This window comes from Chlorocebus sabaeus, chromosome 15, assembly GCF_047675955.1.
Source record: "Chlorocebus sabaeus isolate Y175 chromosome 15, mChlSab1.0.hap1, whole genome shotgun sequence".
Classification (NCBI taxonomy): domain Eukaryota; kingdom Metazoa; phylum Chordata; class Mammalia; order Primates; family Cercopithecidae; genus Chlorocebus; species Chlorocebus sabaeus.
Genome location: NC_132918.1, coordinates 6,269,933 through 6,291,048, shown reverse-complemented (window position 1 = coordinate 6,291,048; position 21,116 = coordinate 6,269,933). Strand labels below are relative to the sequence as shown.

The following is a 21,116-nucleotide window of genomic DNA, read 5'->3' as shown; positions in this document are numbered from 1 at the left end:
CTTGAAACAAACATATGTTCCTTGAAACAACGAATGAAGCCAAGTCATAGACATGAACATGGTTTAGCTTGAGGGAAGATGAAAGGTCAAGAAAACAAAGTTCTGTTTCCAATCATCTAAGAAGGATGTCTCTGTGTATGTCTGGGTGTGTCTGTGGTATGTGTATGCAAGTGTGTTAGAGTGTGTACGTGGATGTGTGTGTGTATTTGCAGATAAAATTCAGGAAATAAATACACTACATGTTATCAGGCTTACTTCTAAAAAGTAGGATACGTGGTGGAAGACGAGGGACTGTAAATTGTACTAAATGGAGAATTACCAAAACACACCACAACTTTCAGATAAACAAAAACTGAAAGAATTTATTGCTAACAGGCCAGGCACAGTGGCTCACAACTGTAATCCCAGCTCTCAGGGAGGCAGAGGCGGGAGGATAGCTTGAGCCCAGGAGTTCAAAACCTGCCCGGACAGTATAGCAAGACTCCGTTCTCCACAAAAAGGAAAAAATAAAGACAAGAAAAGAATTTGTTGCCAGTAGACTCCCCAACAATAAATACTAACAGAAGCTCTTTATTCTGAAGAGAAATGACATAAGATAGTAACTCAAATCTATAATAAGGAATGAAGAACCCCAGAAATGATGAATAAGGGGTATGTATACACACACACACACACACACACACACACACACACACACACGTATTTGTCTTAATTTGATATATGACTATTGAAAGCAAAGACTGTAATACCATAGTGGGGGTTTAACATATATAGATGTAATATTTATGATAAGAATAGCACAGAGGATGGATGGGGAGCATATGGAAGTATGACGTAGATTTCCTATATTTTGCATAGAGTGGTATGAAACTAACTCAACAGATCATGACAAGTTAAGATGCATATGGTAATCCCTAGTCTGGGTGAAAAACAGTGCAAAGAGATATGATAACAAGCCAACAGAGGAATTAAAACAAAATATTAAAAAATATTTACTAACACAAAAGAAGGCAGGAAAGGAGGAAAAGAGGAATAGAAAGTACGTGAGATATAAAGGATAACAAAACAGGAGCTCTAAATCCAACTATATCACTAATGATGATGGATGTAAACATAAAAATCTAATCACTCCAATTACGAGGCAGAGGTTGCAGTGTATAAAAAGGCAAGGCCCAACTATATGCTGCCTACAACAAATATACTTTAAATACAAAGAAGAATAGAAAACAAAAAAAATATATGTTGTGCAAACACTAAGCATGAGAAAACAGGAATGGCTGTGACAATATCACACAAGATAGACTTTAAGAGTATTTCTAGAGATAAGGAGCAAAGAAGAGACATTTCATCATTATAAAAGGGCTAATATATCTGCAAGACATAAAAACCATGAATATATATGTGCTTAATGACAGAGCGCCACAATACACGACACAAACAAATGACATGTACATCCCGCCCAAGGACAGTTTATTCCGAGAATGTACAGTTGTTTTCACATTTGAAAATAAATCATTGTAATTTACCATATGAACAAATAAAGAAGAAAAACCATATCATTATCTCAATACATGGACCACATAAGCATTTGAAAAACTCAATAATCATTCATGATAAAAACTCTCAAAAAAATAGAAATAGAAGGGAATTCCCTCAATCTGATAAAAGACATCTGTGGAAAACCTATAGCTTACATCATACTTAAAGGTGAAACTTCAACTTTTTTCCTAATATTGGGAAAACACACGGATGTCTGCTCTCACCATTTCTATTTGACATTGTAGTGGAGGTCCCAGTCATTATAATATGACCAGAAAAAAATGTACAAAGATTGAAACAGAAAAAGTGAAAGTATCCCTATTCACAGATGATAGGATTATATCTCTATATAGAAATCTATTCCTATTCTTAAATACGGTAAATTCCATTCATTATAGGGTTAAAAAAATGTGAAATGCCTAAGGCCTTTACACTCAAAACTACTGCATTGTTGAGAGAAATTAAAGATGACCTAAAAAACATAAGTTATAACATATTCAGGAATTGGAAAAGTCAATATTGGTAAGATAATAGTTCTCTCCAAATTGGCTCATATATCCAGTGTAATCCCTATCATAATCCCAGCAGAAATTGAAAGGTGATTCTAAAACTTATGGAAAAATGAAAAGGACCTAAAATAGCCAAAACAACCTTGAAAAAGAACAACGTTGGAACACTGCATGACTTGATCTTAAAGGCTAACTAATAAGCTATAGTAATCAGGACCATGTGGAATTGGCATAAGAACTTACCTATTTTTTAAATCTCTGCTCAAAGAACCAATTTTACTACACCATTGCTAATAAAACGTGGGCCTTTTAAAGGTCCTGAATGGAGTCTATTGTATGCTGTTATTATTACGTTGTTATTATTATAATGCATTTGTTGTTGTTGTTGTTGTCGAGATGGAGTTTTGCTCTTGTCACCCAGGCTGGAGTGCAATGGCACAATCTCAGCTCACTGCAAACTGCCTCCCGGGTTCAAGCAATTCTTCTGCCTCAGCCTCCTGAGTAGCTGGGATTACAGGCGCCCACCACCATGCCCAGCTAATTTATATATATATAAATAAATTTTTTCTTTTTTTTTTTTTTGAGATGGAGTCTCGCTCTGTCACCCAGGATGGAGTGCAGTGGCGCCATCTCGGCTCACTGCAAGCTCTGCCTCCCGGGTTCATGCCATTCTCCTACCTCAGCCTCCTGAGAAGCTAGGACTACAGCCACCCGTGGCCACGCCCGGCTCATTTTTTGTATTTTTAGTAGAGATGGGGTTTCACTGTGTTAGCCAGGATGGTCTCTATCTCCTGACCTTGTCATCTGCCCACCTCAGCCTCCCAAAGTGCTGGGATTACGGGCGTGAGCCACCACGCCCAGCCTAATTTTTCTATTTTTAGTAGAGACGGGGTTTCACCACGTTGGCCAGGCTGGTCTCGAATTTCTGACCTCAGATTATTCATCCGCCAAGGCCTCCCAAGGTGCTGGGATTACAGGCGCGAGCCATCGCGCCCAGCCTTTATGATGCATTTTTTTTTTTACTTCTTCAGTAGATTGTGTGTTTCTCCTTACATCCAGGCACTTGGTGTTATCTAAGTGTTTATGTCTTCCATGTCTGCGCTATGGCATATCTGTAGTCTGTTTTAAACAGTATCTGTTAAAACAGTGACCATTATCCATTGTAGACAACCAGTCTCAGTCCTTATGTTGCTGGAGAAACACAAAAGCCACAAAGCTTCTTTTCCTCAAATAACCTACCCGAGGTGGAGGGCTGGCTGGTTTTCGATGACACCCATTTTGGTGAAGACTCAGGATGTGGGGCCACAGGCTGCACTGGACGAGTCTGTTTGGCTGCCAGTTTCATCAGACTCACTTGCCTCTTGTGAAATATTTCCTGGACATCATCCAGCCTCTGCAAAACTTTCTGAGCTTTGGCCTGCAGTAACAAAAGCAAATCATGATGAACAGGTCTCTCTGTATACAGCCTGAGGACACGAAGCATTCCCTTTCTCCCACCTTCCCCTACTCCCCCCATCCCTACCTCCCTCAGGTGACCCCCTCTGGGCATCACTATGCAAGTCGTTGCAGGTCCTGCCATGCTCCAGAATTGTGCATCTAAGGATCAGCCTCTCCTACTTGAGACCCTTGAGGGCAATGACTACATCCTTGCACGATGGCATCTCCAGTGCCTGGAACACCCTGGCACAGGAGTTTGAGACCAGCCTGGTCAACATGGTGAAACCCCATCTCTACTAAAAAAACAAACATTAGCTGGGTGTGGTGGCTGGCACCTGTCATCCCAGCTACTTGGGAAGCTGAGGCAGGAGAATCGCTTGAACCCAGGAGGTGGAGGTTGCAGTGAGCCGAGATCATGTCAATGCACTCAAACCTGGGCGACAGAGCAAGACTCCGTATCAGAAATAAATACATAAACAAACAAACAATTAGAATACAATGTGGTTTGTGTCATGTTAGACAAAGCAAAGATTTTGGCCTGAGTCCATGGATGGACTTCAGGGCATTCCCCAGAATTACATGAACAGTTAGACAGGCTGGATATAATCTGTTTGTTCCTCCACCGCGTCTTCTCTTCCCTGCTGTGTGCCCAGGAAGCTGACTTAAAGAAGCTCTTAAACCACAGGTGCAGACAAGGTGATGTGGCTCTCAGAGGAAGGTGTGCTATCTACAACCCTGCTGGCTTCATGCAAGAATGCGCTTCTCAAATGCAAATCCAATCAAGTTATCCCCTGCTTAAATCCAAACTCTTTCATGTGGCCCACAAAGCCTACCTTGCCTGCCAATCTCTAACCTCACCCAAAACACACTTCCATTGCTCTCCAGGTTCCAGCACCCTGACCTTTTGGTCTGCACTGTGCCTCCAGCCCTGAAGCCTTTGCACATGCTATTCCTCCTGTCCGGAAAGGCTCTCCCATCTTGTCTACTCATTCTCCAGGCTTTAGCTCAAATGACTCTTCCCGAGAGCCTTCTCTGACCCCAGTCCAGGTCAAGTTCCTCTGTCACATGCCTGACCCTGAATCCCTCCTTGACAGCACTTATATCAGCTTGTAATACATTTTTGTGTGATTATTTTGTTAATGTCAGCCTCTCCCACGAAACTGTAAGCTCAGTGAGGGATAGAAGCATGCCTATTTATTTCTTTTTTTTATTTGAGACGGAGTCTCACTCTGTCGCCCGGGCTGGAGTGCAGTGGCACGATCTCGGCTCACTGCAAGCTCCACCTCCCGGGTTCACGCCATTCTCCTGCCTCAGCCTCCCAAGTAGCTGGGACTACAGGCACCCACCACCACGCCTGGCTAATTTTTTGTATTTTTAGTAGAGACGGGGTTTCACCATGTTAGCCAGGATGGTCTTGATCTCCTGACCTCGTGATCCGCCCGCCTCGGCCTATTTCTAATCATCATGGTATCCTCAGCATTCAGCACAGTGTGTGGTACATCAGGAATGCTCATAAGCATTAATAGAGAAATGACTGATTTGAGTCAGATGAAGGGTCAGTATGCCAGGATGTTCAGGCCAGGAGTCTAAGAGGCCACCAGAGGGCTTTGGAATCGGTGAGCCCACTCAATACAGCCTGCTCAGTACACCCTGCGTGCACTTTATCAGGAAGAAGATACAGTCCCTCCCTCCCCTATCCATTTCCCAACCACAGGATCAAAATAACCCGGAAGCATTACCTTTGCATCGAGGGTGAGCAGCAACTCGAACTCACTGTAAAACTCCTTGGGGCTGAGCAATGGGTACTCCTTGGCTGTGCCCAGGAATGTTGCAATGTCATTCAAGGCGATGTCAACCCCCTCTCGAGACTGGCACTTGTCTACAGCTTGGGAAGCCAAGAGGTAGATTCCTGCCTCACACCATTGGCTGACCTTCAGAAAGAAACAGTGCCTTGTGCACTTTGCCTGACCACAACTCAGAGTCACCATAATCCTCAGCAGGTCTGAGCTTGTCTACAAGGATTCTGAGACAATGGAAAATTGTCATGGGACGGCATAAAGTTTAAGGGGTCTAACCACTGTAAATTATACTATGAGGTGGATAAGCCCAAACCAATCTACACCTGTCCACTTCTCAGGGAGGTCACTTGGTCAGCAAAATGAGTCATATAACATTCTTCTCTCTTCCACTGACGGGAATTGCTATATCTTCAGGAGGAGACAGGTAAATATGTATTTAATTTGAGACAGCGTTTCACTCTGTTGCCCAGGCTGGAGTGTAGTAGTGCAATCATGGCTTAATGCAGCCTGGAGAGGTCTACCCCAGGCTCAGGTGATCTTTCCATCTTAGCCTCCCAAGTAGCTGGGACTACAGATGTGCGCCACCACACCAGGCTAATTTTTCTTTCCTTTTTTTTTTTTTTAAGAGACAGGTTTTGGCCATGTTGCCCAGGCTGGTCTCCAACTCCTGGGCTCAAGCAATCTTCCCGCCTCAGCCTTCCAAAGTGCTGGGATTACAGGCATGCGGCACTGCACCACTCAGCCTTAGAGCTAAATATCTCTTAGGCTGGTCTAACCATAGAGAAATGTAATCAATGGCTTTTGGGGTTTACCTGCATCCAAATTGGTTACGAGAACACAGAGTGATTAATGAAATATTAGACCCGGCCCTTACATTTCCTGGGAGAAAGGAGTGTCCCTTTTAACAAAAACACAACTTTCCTCTTTGGATTCCCAGGCAATCCCTATTTGCATTTACTGGCATTTGTCTTTCCTAAGGAAGCAAGAATGTAAAGCTTTGTAACTCAGCACAGCAATACTCAAAGTTTTTGGATGCTGGGAGGACGTCAGATAGGTGATGAATTCTAATTATTCAGATTTTTTAAAAGACTCATTTTCTTTGCTCTTCTGAACTCCACTGAGACACCTGAACAGAAAGACAGGGGACCCTTATGCTACCTAAAGAGTTATATGAAAATAAGCTTCCAGTGCCAGTACCTCTGCATTTCCATTTACCACGTGACCTGAAAAGCAATATAAAATAACTATACAGAGAAAAAAAGATCAAAATGGAACACTCCAAAGCGGCTGCCTTTCTAAGTGGGAAAATGATAGGCAACTTAAATCTTTGTCTCATTTTTTTTTCCCTAGATAATCTAGGGAAATGAATGTAGCACAGTGAATATATGCTACATTTAGAATAATAAAAATAAAGATATTTCAGAATTAATAATTACCATTATGTAGGGGTCGGGGGTAGTAGGATATGTACATGCACATGAGTAACCTTTTTCTTCCTACATTTTTGGATTTCCACAATAATATGAACTCATGCTTTGATATATGCTGTGAAAACTTTCTCTTTACACATCATGCCTAGATCTGCAAAAAACATTAGGCTGGGATTTTCTGCAGAGTTCCTATGGCTACTTGCTTTCTCTCTCTCTCTCTGTCTCCCTCTCTCCGTCTCATACCCACGTGTGTGCACGCGTGCACGCACACACACACACACACACACACACCCCACTCTGGAGGAAAAATGGAGTTGGCAAAACAGCAGCTGATCCTGCAGCAAGCTCAGCACACAGAGCAGGCTGTGCACCAGCCCCTTCTGAGCCACTTGCTTCTGGAACAACTGTATTTCATTGACATTAAAATCCCTTTGGCAATGGGATGAGGTAAGCAACCGGGTGGGTGCCCCTGGCATGCAAGAGGAACAGCTGTGGGGATGGAGCATGCTGACTCATTGCCATCAGTCACATGCTGCCTGGGACCAGCTGACAGGGAAGACTCCAGAAACCACTGCTCCTGCTGACTGGGACCATACCCTAGAGGTCACCTCCAAAGGGCACCAGGGTCTGCACACCCCTCTCCCCGTGGGCACCTGGCATGCAGCCTTGCTGTCTATCCTGTGAAGCCTCGGTGTGGAATCTGGCAGGCCTGACTTCAATTGTGGCTTCCCCTGTTTGTACCATGTGTGGTCTTGGGCAGTCACTTCCCCAGGGCTTCTTGGTGTCATTCCTGCACCACCCGCACCAGAATCATTTGGGCGCTTTAGTGAAATACTAGTTCCTGGGCAGTATTCCAGACCTACTGATGCTGAGTCTCCAGCTCTGGTGCATAAGGGAATCTGCCATATAACAGCTCACTAGGTGATTCTTGTGTGCTACATTTTGAGAACCAGCAGAGTATCAGTTTCTGCCTCTGCACAATGAGGCCATTAATACCTTCCTCAGAGGTTGTCTTGAGGATTATAAATAGATGACATAATTATGTTCCTGGTAGAAATAGAGTAGGTGCTCGATAAATGCTAGGGCATATAAAATGGTCATTATTAGTTAAGCTTCTCCAAAAAGAATCAAAACCCTTTGCCTTTATATGAGGGAGGCACTCTGCAAATATAGTGCTTGGTTCTCTGTACACCTGAAAGGGAATCAAGAAGTGTTCCCACAGGGCCAGGCTGAAACACACTCTTAAAGTCTGGCTCCACACAGATAGAAATGGCCTTTAGTTAATTTAATGGGATGTGGTGGGATGGCCAGAGCACTTTTTACCTTCAGTACCTCTTCAACCTAGGATGTGCACACTTTGAATGCCTCTTGAACATCTTTTCACATAAAGCACTCGAGCCTGTCAGCAATCACACAAGGAAGGGAGGACGAGTATAATGGAAGCTTCTGCACAGAAAATCTTGCAGACATCACGTTCTTGGCTGTGTTTTGCTCACCTTGTCCAGCTGTCTATGAAACTCTAAGGACTTTCCTAAAATGTCCCATTTTTTCTTGTTTCCATTGATGAAATCGTCACAGAGGTGCCTGAGCTCCACACACCGGGGCCTGATGGTGTCTGCTGCATAATGGTGGCTTTGGATGAGCTGGTCCCCAACCAGTGCCAGCAGCTGGGCCTTTTCCAGGGGCTCCTGCAAAGTGAACATGCACAGCCAGGCATCAGAAGTCAGGGCATCGTGAGGCTGAGAGCTGCCTGGTACTGTGTGCTCCAAGCCTGGAGGGAGGCTGGGGAGATGCTGACCCAGGACGAAGACTGGAGAACCTGAGAAAGCTCTGAATGGTTCCGGTCCAGGAAGTTGAGCCCTGGCCCGGAGTTGTCCATACTCTAAACAATCGCAGTCATTCTATTGTGGAGTTCTGGGCTAGACATTGAGGATATAGTGCTGACAAGCCAAAAGTTTTCAGATTAATGGAGAATTAAGATATTAACTAAATTACACAAATTGTTAACTTATTATAATTGCAATAAATTCTAGGGCAGAAAAGCATGGAGTGCACATAATAAGAGATTTTGAATACCCCTATTAACTAAAGGAACAAGAAGAGGAACTGACACTTGTCTTTGAGGAGAGTGGGGGGGTGAGCTGAAGTTGAGACACTGGTGAAAATTGGGTTTGGAAAACTCAAAGGTGGTCATGACACTTAAGAAATATGCTTGTCTAGGCTGGGCGTAGTGGCTCACACCTGTAATGCCAGCACTTTGGGAGGCTGAGGTGGGCGGATCACTTGAGGTCAGGAGTTCCAGACGAGCCTGACCAACATGGCAAAACCCTATCTCTACTAAACACAAAAATTAGATGGGCATGGTGGTAGGTGTCTGTAATCCCAACTACTCAGGAGGCTGAGACAGGAGAATCGCTTGAACCCGGGAGGCAGAGATTGCAGTGAGCTGAGATTGTGCCACTGCACTCCAGCCTGGGTGACAGAGCAAGACTCCATCTCAAAAAAAAAAAAAAAAAAGAAAGAAAAAAAAAAAAAAGAAATATGCTTGTCTAAACCCTTTCCCAAAGCCTGTAAGGGCCCTGTATGCACTGACCCTGTCTGCTCAATCACATTTCCTACCTCTTTCTGCATGACATTTCACTGTAACCACACGTGCCAAGTTTTCCTGTTTTTTTAAAGCATTCCTTCATTCATCCGTCTCATATTATTGAGAACCTACTATGTGCCAAACACTGTCATAGGTGCTGGGGGTTCATTGGTAAAGAAAGCAGGTAAAAATCCCCACCTCATGAAATGAAGCTTACATTTTAATGGGAGACACGGGCAATAAATAATTGCATGTGTGCATTATATGGTATCTTAGACAGCGACAAGTATATGGGGAAAAATTAGATGATGGGGAGGGCAGGGAGTGCTGGAGCTAGTATTTTAAATCGGATGGTGAGAAGGTCTCCCTGAGCAGCAGTACTCAAGCTATGCAGAAAAGACTTCACATAGAAAGGCTGAGACTAGGCCGGGTGTGGTGGCTTATGCCTGTAATCCTAGCACTTGGGGAGGCCGAAGCAGATTGCCTGAGCTCAGGAGTTCGAGACCAGCCTGGGCAACACAGTGAAGCCCCACCTCTACTAAAATACAAAAAATTAGCCAGGCATGGCAGCATGTGCCTACAGTCCCAGCTACTCTGGAAGCTGAGGCAGAGAATTGCTTGAACCTGGGAGGCGGAGGTTGCAGTGAGCCAAGATTGCGCCACTGCACTCCAGCCTGGGTGACAGAGCTAGGCTCTGTCTCCAAAAAAAAAAAAAGAAAGAAAAAAGAAAGCCTGCGACTACAGCCTTAGAGAGAAAGACCCAATTGTAAGATTGGACCTTTGTTGGCACCTACGAACTTAGATTTTGGGAAGGTTCCCTCCATTCCCTGATGTGAATAGCTCACGATGCCTGAACTGTTTGTGCAAACAGTATGGTTTATGGTGATAACCTGCTTTTCTTCTGGGAGTCTGAAATCTTGGTACTTGCCAGACAGAAGCTGCCGACATGACCAGCCACCAATAAAACCTCTGGGCGTTGAGTCTCTAATGAGCTTCCCTGGTAGACAACATTTCACACATGTTGTCACAACCCACAGATGGGGGCAAGAAGTATGTCCTGTGAGACTCCTACAGGAGAGGATTCTAAGCAGCTTGTGCCTGTGCCTGGTTTCCTCTAGACTTCACCTCGCCTGCCTTTCCCCTTTGCTAATTTTGCTTAGTACTTCTTCATCGTTATAGATTGTAACTCTAATACAGCTACATGCAGAGTCCTAGTGAATCTTCGAAGAAATGTGTGCATGGTCTTGGGAGCGCTCTGCACACAAGCCGAGACCTGAAGTCAGGGACAAGCCGCGCAGTACTTGGCTGGGAGGTGAAGGCATGTTTGACAAGTTCGGGTAGCAGGAAGGAGGCCAGTGTGGCTGCAGCAGAGGGAGCAAGCAGGAAATGAGTGGAAGACGTAACCAGAGGAAAGCGGGCGTTCCATGGCGGGGGCCTTGCTGCCCTTGTAAGCACTTTGGCTTTTTCTAATTGTGAGAGGAAAGTCCCTGGGTTTGGAGGGAGGATCTCGAACATGTTTTTGGAAGGCTCCAGGTACAGTGTCCAGAATAAGAGGAAATGCAGGGAGGCCTGTTAAGGGGCTGCTGCAGGAATCCAGCTGAGAGATACGGCTTACAGCTGATCACCAACCTAGCTCCTGACTCGGCCCTTCTCTGGATTGCTCTTCCCTGGGTCATGCAGAACTCAGTTTCCAGGTCACCTCCTCACAGGGCTTCCCCAGCGACTATATCTGAAGTCATTCTCTACAATCCATTCACCCACTCATCTAGGCCCTCTCCCTCACTTTAATTCTTTAACAGCACTCACCTCTATCTAAAAACTATTTTCTTTATTTACTTTAATGTAGAATTCTTGCCTCCTGGCTGGGTGTGGTGGCTCACACCTGTAATCCCAGCACTTTGGGAGGCTGAGGTGGGAAGATCATGAGGTCAGGAGATCGAGACCATCCTGGCTAACATGGTGAAACACTGTCTCTACTAAAAAGACAAAAAACTAACCAGGCATGGTGGCATGCATCTGTAGTCCCAGCTACTCGGGAGGCTGAGGCAGGAAAATCGCTTGAACCTGGGAGGCAGAGGTTGCAGTGAGCCGAGACTGCGCCACTGCACTCCAGCCTGGGCAACAGAATGAGACTCTGTCTCAAAAAAAAAAAAAAAGAAAAGAAAAGAAAAAAAGAATTCCTCCCTCCTCCACTCACTCCCACCAAAATGTAAGTTCCATGAGAGCATTTAGTAGACATGCAATAAATATTTGATCAACAAATTAAATGAATGAGCCAGTGAGCTACATGATGCAGTGATCTGCTTGGCTGGAACTCTGTGACGCAACCTTGACTTTGGCATCAGCACAGATGACTGCCACATTCCGAAAGGTCTCTAGGAGCAGAGAGCCCATGAGCCCCCTTGCCAGCCACGCTAAGCATCCAGTGCATCATTTTCTGCTCTGCTTCAGCTGTTTACAGTAACATGAGGAGTCACCATAACTCCAGGTATGTACAACTTGCCCCTCTCTTAACTTGCACTGGTTTATGGTTTCAACAATTTCCAAACCCCTTTCCTCCTACCCTCCCAGTCATTCAAGAAGCCCTGCAGGGGCCATCACCTTCTTAATGCTTTTCAAGTTCTGACCCTGTCTCTGCCACCTCCTTGCCACTGTCTGCTCAGGCCTCATGGTTTCTCATGGGGACAGCTGGTCTCCCTGCTTTTCTTCAGGCTCTCCTTCAAATCACGCTCCAGACTGCTGACAAAGCAGCGATTCCAACACATCTTATTGTGTCTACATCACTCCCAAGCTTCAAGCCCTTTTCTGGGCCCCCAGGGTCTTCAGGAGCAAGCTTAAACTCTTGAGCAATGCACACGGGACCTTTCATTATCTAGCTCATACCTGGGTGTGCCTCTTACCAAGTCCTCCTCCACTTCCTCAACTCCATTCTCTGCTGCAACCATACTCATTATCCATTTGTTGTTCCCCAAATATTCAGGCAGCTTTAGGCCTCCATCCCTTCTCCACCTGCTGTCTGCCTAGAAAGCCCATCCTTCCCTACTCCCCCTCACCCATCCTCTACCACGCCCATACTCCTCTAGGGCCAGCTCAATCTAAATTACATTTCAGACTTCACCTTCTCCAGAAAACTTTCTCTGTGCTTCTCTTGATCAGAGCACCTGCTTCATTAAGTTGTGACCACTTACCTGCTGCCTGCACTATGCCACAGACCCCTATGGTCCAGAACCAGCTCTTATTCAACTGAAAACAGGGCATGGTGCATCTGAGGTACTTACAAATAAATGCTGCACAAAACAAAGAGGAGTACTGGCATAGAAACGAGTGACACAAATCACTAGCAGTGGCTAGTTAAAAGGACTGAGGCAAAAATACCCAGAGCACTTGTTCTAAACAGCAAAGGCCCAGGTACACTGGTTACAAGACGATTGCAATACTCATTCCCTGGGCAGTGATTTTTGACTCTTTGGTTCACTGCTGTGTCCTCAGAACTTAAACAGTACCTGGCATGGTAGGAGATGAATAAATATTTGCAGAATAAATGTCAAATGAATGACAGACCTTTACTAGCACTGCTCAGTTACTGCAGACTGAACCTAGGACATGTTCCATAGCACAGAATTTATCCCTCTACCTCTGTAATATTAATAACAACAGTTGACATCTACTGAGAGCTTACTACGTGCCAGGCACCATTCTGAATGCTTTACATTTGCTTATTTCTTTAACTCTTCACAACAAAACCCTTGATACAGGTACTGTTTTACCAAAGGGAAGTGGAGGCACAATGGCCCAAGGTGACCCAGGTAGGAAAGAGAAGAGCCAGGCTTCAAACCCAGGCAGTCTGGCTCCAGGATCTGGCTCAGAGCAACATACACAGAGAAAAATGACTGCACTTATTCTGCCTAAGCTTAGAGACCTCATTTGGTTGCTCAAACTTGTCTGACTTTAGTCAAATATAGAAACATGAGACTTGGCAAGAAAGTCTCTGTTGACATTTTTTTTAAGTCCAGCTGCCTAATTTATTAAGAACAGGGCAGAATTTTCTGGGTCCAGGGAAATTCACCACAAGATACTTCCAAATCGCCCTGTGGTGATCAGAGCCTGCCCTTCCCTTGGCATATAGAATTTCACCCTTCAGAACTGTCCAGAAGACATTTGAGATGTTAGAGGAAAGATGTGAGTAACAGGTCCAAATGTGTCTAGGGAAAAACACCCATAAAGGCAACTGAGGAGGCCGGGCGCGGTGGGTCACGCCTGTAATCCCAGCACTTTGGGAAGCCAAGGCTGGCGGATCACAAGGTCAGGAGTTAGAGACCAGCCTTACCAACATGGTGAAACCCCATCTCTACTAAAAATACAAAAATTAGCCGGGTGTGGTGGCGGGCACCTGTAATCCCAGCTACTCAGGAGGCTGAGGCAGGAGAATCGCTTGAACCTGGGAGGCGGAGGTTGCAGTGAGCTGAGATTGTGCCACTGCACTCCAGCCTGGACAGCAAGAGTGAAATTCCGTCTCAAAACAAAAAGGGCAACTAAGGGGCAACCCGGATTCAGCCACCATATGGTTGGAAGGTCACTATTACAGAATTGAAAGGACAACAATAGTTTCTGACCACTGAATATTGACCACTGACCACTGACCACATTGCAGGCCGACCACATGAAGTCCCTACCACGCATCTAACTCATTTAATCTTCACAGGGTCTCTGTGAGGTAGGAATTATTATCTCTGCTTTACAGATGAGGGGGACCATATTCAGAAAGGCTAAGAAACGTGACTAGGGTCATACAGCTGGTACTTGTTAGAGCCAAGATTTTAATCCATCCCTATCTGACTCCAAAGCCTGTGTTCTTGTCACCTTCCAACCACCTGGCCTCTCCACATGTGCTGTGAAATCCTCCTGGTGCCTGCAAAGAAATTTACAGTGAAACCTCCAAATTGAAGCATATTTTTTTAGTTTATATACCTCCCGCTCAAGATAAATAGTCATCAAAATCTCCAAAGTAAAAAAGAAAGCGTGAGGGAAAAATGGCTAGAATCCGGTACTCTGATCACAAGCCCATCTGGGATCTTTCAGATGCCGAAAATTCCCGAAGGCTGGATAGTCAAGTTGCAGCTTAGAAGTTGCGATTCAGAAATCTTTATTGAAATAACAGTTTATTCCCCCCCCGAGGACTCTACTGGTATAACAGATGAGACATGAGAGTGTCTACTAGGGAAGAAAATAGCAAGAAAGCGAGTGATGTTACTCTATCAGGGAATCTAGAACAAACCCACAGATGATCCATAGGGATGGAGTGTGTGTATGGGGAGGTGGGCCAGATGAAACAAGAAAGGCAGAAAGTTAATGGTTGTTGAAATTGAATGACGGACACTTGGAGTTCATTGTGCCAGTCTGTCTACTTCTGTGTGTGTTTGAAAATCTCACACATGTACACAAAGCCATGACCCTCCAACTAGATGACATCCTTAGATGTTAATGGCCTGGGTTCCATGCCTCTTAGACACAGCACCCTTATAGGGAGAGGTCAAGGCTGAAATCTGGTGGTTCCTCCACCCTATCCTGATGTGTTCCCTGCTAGCCCCTCAGCAAGGGTCTCAGTATGCTCCCACAGTCAAAACCTGGCCGCAAATTCTGCTTTTATAGAAGACCTTCTATTAATGGTTGAAACTACTGTTTTTCAGAATCAGGAAGGAGCATTCAAAAGACTGCTAAACCCTCAAACTAGAACAAGATAAAGAACAGGCTGAATCAGCATGCGACAGGAGCCTGGTTAGTGAGCTGACTCTGAGGTTACTTGTGAGGATGATGTCACTGTGTGGAATAAGGAAGCTGGCAACACCCCAGAGCCAGTGTGCGGTTGTGCTGGGAGGGAGTTGGCCCCTTGGTGCCGAGGAAAGGACAAACCCCAAGCAGATATTTGTCAGATTGTGGCCAGACACAGTCTTGTTCCTTTAACACTTTAAAGGACAAATGGAAAGATCAGCCAAGCCCTAATCATCTGAAGAAGCCATGCCTCTGAGAAGTCTGAGGGAAGATATATTGAAAACGACCTCAGTTATGGTGAGACAGCTTTGTCTGATTGACCCAAAGGCAGAACACAGGTGTACTGCATCCTTCAGGAAGCAAGTTTAGAAACAAGATCTGCAAGTCACAGGATGTGACAGGTCTGCAAATCCTGCAAGTCACAGGTCATCCACAGTGGGCTAGTCTAGCTGCTTCCAGAATGTTGCCCATGAAAGGTGGGTCATGGGTTCACAGAACATTCCTGTGTTCCATAACCACAGGTTTCATCCCTAGCTCAGGTCAGCAACTTTTGAAGTATATACCAAGGACCACAAGTTCAAGGAGGTGGGCAGAAGACAGAATGTGATGTAGTCATGCAGATCCATCACTACTATTCAAAACACAGTCCAGAGCGCCTTCCAAGGGCTTTCTGTTCCACTGAGAATAAAATTCAAATCCTCACAAAAGATCTCAGGGTGCAACAGGACCACCTGGCCTCTGCTCATCTCTGTCCCCTCATTTCCTCCTGGCCCACCTGCTCTAGCAATGTTCCTTGAACTCACCAAGCTCATTCCCACTTTAAGACCTTTGCACCCGCAGCTCCCTAAGTCTTTGCATGATTACACAGATCAAACAGATCTCAGATCAAAGGTCGTCTTCTCAGGCCTTTCCAGACCATGCTAGCTAAAGTAGCATCCCCAGTCACTTTCTATTATATTTTGTTTTATTTTTTATATCACCTGTTACTATCTGATGTTATTATTAATTTGATTGCTTTTTAGTGAACCATCTCTCTCCAGCAGAATGTAAGCTCCATGAGGGCAGAATCTGGACTGTCTGGCTCACCGCTGCATCCATGGAACCCAGGATAAGGAATACCTGTTGATGAATAAATAACCCTCCGGATAGGTCAGTAGCCACTTTCATATATATACGAAGGCATTTTATTGATGAGGCACTTTTTCTTAATATATGAATAAGCAAAAAATATAGTACCTATATTCAGTAAAAAATTCTTTTGAAAAAACTAAAATGTTATAAGATTGGGGCTGTCCTGAAGAATCTAAGACATATAGTCATCATAGATATGAAATTCACTGTTTCCATTGTTTGAGAAATGTTCCTGATGACTCGTGTGTCTTCGGCACTAGTCTATCTGACAAACAGTCACTGGTAAGAGAAAGAGCACTCGCTAGGGAGGGACGGGATTCCTGAATGGGGATCTGGATACACAGGTGGGTTTGTGTGTTCATGTATGTGCACAAGCACCTGCCGCTCAGAATCTATAACCGACAGCTCTTAGAGTCAGTGTGACCTTAGTATACTTTGTTTCGTATCCTTTAGGGGTGTGTGTCTCCAACTGTAATGTACAAGTCAATCACCTGGGGATCTTCTTAAAATGCAGATTCCAATTCCAGGGTGGGGTCTGAGATTTTATATTTCTAATTAGCGCTTCCTCAGGTGACATCTGTGCTGCTGGCCAGAGGCTCACACTTTGGCACATCTCTAGTACTGCAAAATTGCCATCTGAGAAACATGCCTCCAGATTAGCTAAGAAAGGAAGCGCTAACCATAGGGCACTCGGTTCCCAAGACCCAAAAATATAAAGAACCTAATTTTAAACAAGCAGAAAGGAACTTCTATGGAAAAAGATGACTCCGCTTTCTTCATTTGTAATAAAACAAATTTGTAAACACTTAAAATGTAATCACCTCTAAATGCTGACTTCTGTGCAGATCTGGGACACTGTTTAATTCCAGTATGGGACTGTAAAATACATATTCTTTCACAAGTTTCATATTTACAACTCCTGGGACATGAGAAAGGAGAAAGCTTTGCCAATTCTGTGTAGCAATGGAACTAATGTGGACCAGTTTCCCCCGTCTAACTGTCTTGCTCCAGGTATAAAACTAGTTGTTGTTTTTTTTCCTGGTTTCCCCTTTGAAAGTTTCCCGTCTACTACCAACCCCACAACCCCCAGTCCCCTAGTCCAGGCTCCAGGGAGGAGCTCAAGCTGATTGGTGAGACTCTGAGATAATTGTTCTGGTGAGTGATGAACCTGCTGTGACCTTCTCCCACTTGGTTGCTGACCACGTAAGAGGGCAGGGCTGGTCCGAGTCCTCACCCCACCTGAGCGTCCAACCGCAACTGTATGTTCGGCGGCTTTAATAGGACTCTGTGCTGCCTGTATTATTCATAGCAGTTGTTAATGTGCAACTCTCCTTGGGATCCTGGGGTGACTAAAGGGCAGGACTGGGCATTCCTGTGTCCTTTAGCAATCTTCCAATAGCAATGACTGGACATGATCCATCACCGTCCACAGCAACCTCCTTCCCAGTACACAAAAATGTCAGAAAGCAAACCTGGCTTTTTTCCTCCAGTTTTTTGTGTTCCTTAAGAAGCTGCTCCACGTGCATCACGCTGTCTCCAATGCCTGTAAACTCTGCTTGTTCTTCCAGCAAATTATCCAGGGTAAGCTTAGCCTACAAGAAACATTAGAACAGTCCAGAAGTAAACCAACACTCACTCACCTGAAGGTATAGGTTTGTTATGCTTCAAGAAAACTCAAAATTCCAAAGAGGATTCAAGACTTGTATATATCTATATATGTTAAAAAAAATTTTTTTTTGCAGCTCACTAACTTTCAAATTAAGCTGAGGGTGCAGAATTCACCTGTAGTTGAACTATTAGAACTATATTCAACCAATTATCAATCAAAAAGGAAGATAGCTGGGTCCAGTGGCTCATGCCTATAATGCCAGCACTTTGGGAGGCTGAGGCAGGAGGATTGTTTGTGCTTAGAAGTTTGAGGCCAGCCTGGGCAACATAGGGAGACCTCGTCTCTGCAAAAATATTAAAAAATTATCTGGGCTGGGCGCGGTGGCTCACGCCTATGATCCCAGCACTTCGGGAGGCCGAGGCGGGCAGATCACAGAGGTCAGGAGATCAAGACCATCATGGCTAACACAGTGAAACCCCATCCCTCCTAAAAATACAAAAATTAGCTGAGTATGGTGGCGGGCACCTGTAGTCCCAGCTATTCGGGAGGCTGAGGCAGGAGAATCGCTTGAACCAGGGAGGCGGAGGTTACAGTGAGCTGAGATTGCGCCACTGCACACCAGCCTGGGTAACAGAGTGAGATTCCGTCTCAAAAAAAAAAAAAAAAAATTATCTAGTGTGATGGTGGGGCATTGCCTGTAGTTCCAGCTACTTGGGAGGCTGAGGTGGGAGGACAGCTTGAGCCCAGAAGATCAAAGCTGCAGTGAGCCATGGTCGCACCACTGCACTCCGGCCGGAGTGACAGAATAAGACCCTGTTTCAAAAAAAAAAAAAAAAAAAAAAAGCAAGATAAACCATCGCTGAAATGCCATGTACCGCAACAGGAAAATGGGATTCTAGAACACCTTTACTCCACTGAAAAAGTGAGAAGGGGGTTGGAGGGGGTGGTCTGTAAAGAAGCAAGGAGATAAGCAGAAAGCTGGATTAGGGAAAAGAGGGAAACCCCACACCAAAGAGTGAGGAGGGAGAGAAAACCAGAGGTCACAGTAGCAGAAAAGAAAGTTATATTAAACAAGAAAAGAATACCTTACAAAAATCGTGCTCAAAATGCTGCAGTTGTAGGCACTGGTTAAGCTTCAAATGATGACTGGACCAAAACTGACTAAAGGCTTTTTCTGTTTCATCCAGTTGAATTAATAACCTTTCAAGAAAGAATGAGAACGTGGTGTTAGGTTAGCATTCATTTCCACAGGCATCCATATAGGCCTATGGGCAGAACACCTGTGTCTTCGGTCAGTGGTATCAATTGCGACCATCTCCTTATTATGAAAGCATGTGTCACCTATGCCTTTCTTCTGGCTCAGCGGGCTTTGCACCTTTCATTTTCCAATCAGGACACCCAGAGTGCAGGCAGCAACTTCACTTCAGATGCAGCTGCTGTGCTTTAGAATGTGCTCCAGCTGATCTTACCTTCATGCCTTCTTTCTTTCTACCTGAGACACACGAATATAAAGCACAGCTCCAAGCCAAACTGTTATTTGGAAATGAAGCCCAATAAATACTACCCTCTCCCTCAAAATCCTAGGGTGGGAGCATGTCATAGACATTGAAGAGCGGGGAATGGAATGCTCATAAAAAGATCTCCGTACGTGGACGCCAGATGGATGTGATCTTTTTTCCTTTGTTGTCTCAAATATTCTTCTTCCTTGGCCCCACCAAGACCCAATATTGGCTGTTCCAATCTGTTCTTGGTTGCTCCAGAACATCTAGGTCCATATATTCTTTCCTGAAAAGGCAGATTCCACCTCACTCACTCACCTTTCCATGGTAGTTACATTCTCCAGTTGATTGAGATTGAGTGTGCTGTTGGGACATTTGGTGGCTGGTTCTTGGATGCATGACAGTAATGTGGCCCCCTGCTTTCCAAGTAATTTCAGCTCATCCTAGAAAATAAAAGTAGTCTCTCTTAGAAGGAATTAGAAAAAACAAATTCTTGGTAGAATTGGGGTGAAGAGGTAGATCAGTACATTTTTCATTTAGGAAATTAAATGCTGATGAAGTCAAGATGCAGCTTTAAAATTAATCAATTAACTTATCCTTGATAGGTAACGCACTGACATGATACAAAATTCAAAATATCTGAAAGGGTATACACCAAAAAAAGTATATTTTTCCTCTTGAAAATCAACATCTGCTTTTTGTATATCTCAAGCTACTGTTGTAAATTAAAAGCAAAACTAGTTAATACAACCTAGTTTTAATCCAAGACAGTGACCAGAAACAAGAAAATGATAGATATTGAATGTTGAATGCTAGAAACTACCGAGCAATAATAACGTAATAACTGCTAGTTGATCATAAAAATACTTCAGTTGGTTTCATCAATAAACACCTGCCTCTCTCTCCACCTGCCAACCAACCGTGGCCTTGTTTAATTATTTAAGTTTGGCAGATATGGGCAGCAATTTCAGTTTAACATGGAAAGATTCGTACTTCCAAGCCAACCCCCCATTCTGCTTTTTTAACACAAAGACTTAGTGCTATGCAGTTGTGGAAGGCTACTTCCTTCAGCCAACAGCTGTAGTCCTTTCCTTGGACAGTGCAGGTCATCTCTCATTGCCCTGAGCCTTACCCATAAAGAAAGCCCGGGCTGCAAAACAAAAGTGGCAGAGCCTGACCTAGAATTTTGTGCTTGGGAATTATGGGTTTGGTTCCTGGGTCAGAGGAGGCTGGTTTGGTATGCCCTTGAGCATTAGAACAGGCCCATAGTTCTAAAACAAACCAAGAGATCACCTCTGCACACATAAACACTGAATTACTTCCTCTAGGCCCAGCCACCTCTGTGGTCTTCACACAGCCTAGAGCTCATTCCCTGTGGGAAGAGTTTTAGACTTCCCCACTCTGACCACACAGAAGTCCTGGACCCTCTCAAGCTCATACCTTGTTGTGTCCCATCCTACTCCAGAATTTCCCCTGGAAGGGTTACATGGCCATACCCATCCTCAAACCTGGCCCTGGATCTGGCTGATGATGGACTTGGCTTCTGTGAGCTAGCCCTTCAGGGTTCTTTGGACACCTCCTCTGACTCTGCCCACTCCAAATAGTGCCCCACATTAGCCACGTGGTTGGCACTCTTGCCTGGGAATCAGGCATATCTCTTCTTTTCCATTCTCATGTGTCAGCCCTCATTTCTTATCTCATCAATGTTCATGAAATATTTGTAGGTTGGATAAATTAATGACAGCCTAAAAGAAGTCAGGTTGCAGATGGATAAAGACAAATTAGATGTGATGGAAAAAATGTACTC

The 21,116-nt window shown here is 44.6% G+C and overlaps 1 protein-coding gene across 2 annotated transcripts in view; it reads right to left on the bottom strand.

Moving 5' to 3' along the window:
* The window catches only part of MCF2L2 (MCF.2 cell line derived transforming sequence-like 2), a 261,670-nt gene that overhangs the window by 112,031 nt on the left and 128,523 nt on the right, over positions 1-21,116 (bottom strand). For both annotated transcript variants that reach the window (XM_007971965.3, XM_073023421.1), the window contains exons 8-13: positions 19,628-19,752; positions 18,896-19,010; positions 17,674-17,793; positions 8,211-8,402; positions 5,225-5,416; positions 3,288-3,465 (exon numbers count right to left, since the gene is read on the bottom strand). In XM_007971965.3, coding sequence (XP_007970156.3) covers positions 3,288-3,465; positions 5,225-5,416; positions 8,211-8,402; positions 17,674-17,793; positions 18,896-19,010; positions 19,628-19,752 — 922 coding nt within the window. The remainder of the gene's footprint in view (positions 1-3,287; positions 3,466-5,224; positions 5,417-8,210; positions 8,403-17,673; positions 17,794-18,895; positions 19,011-19,627; positions 19,753-21,116) is intronic.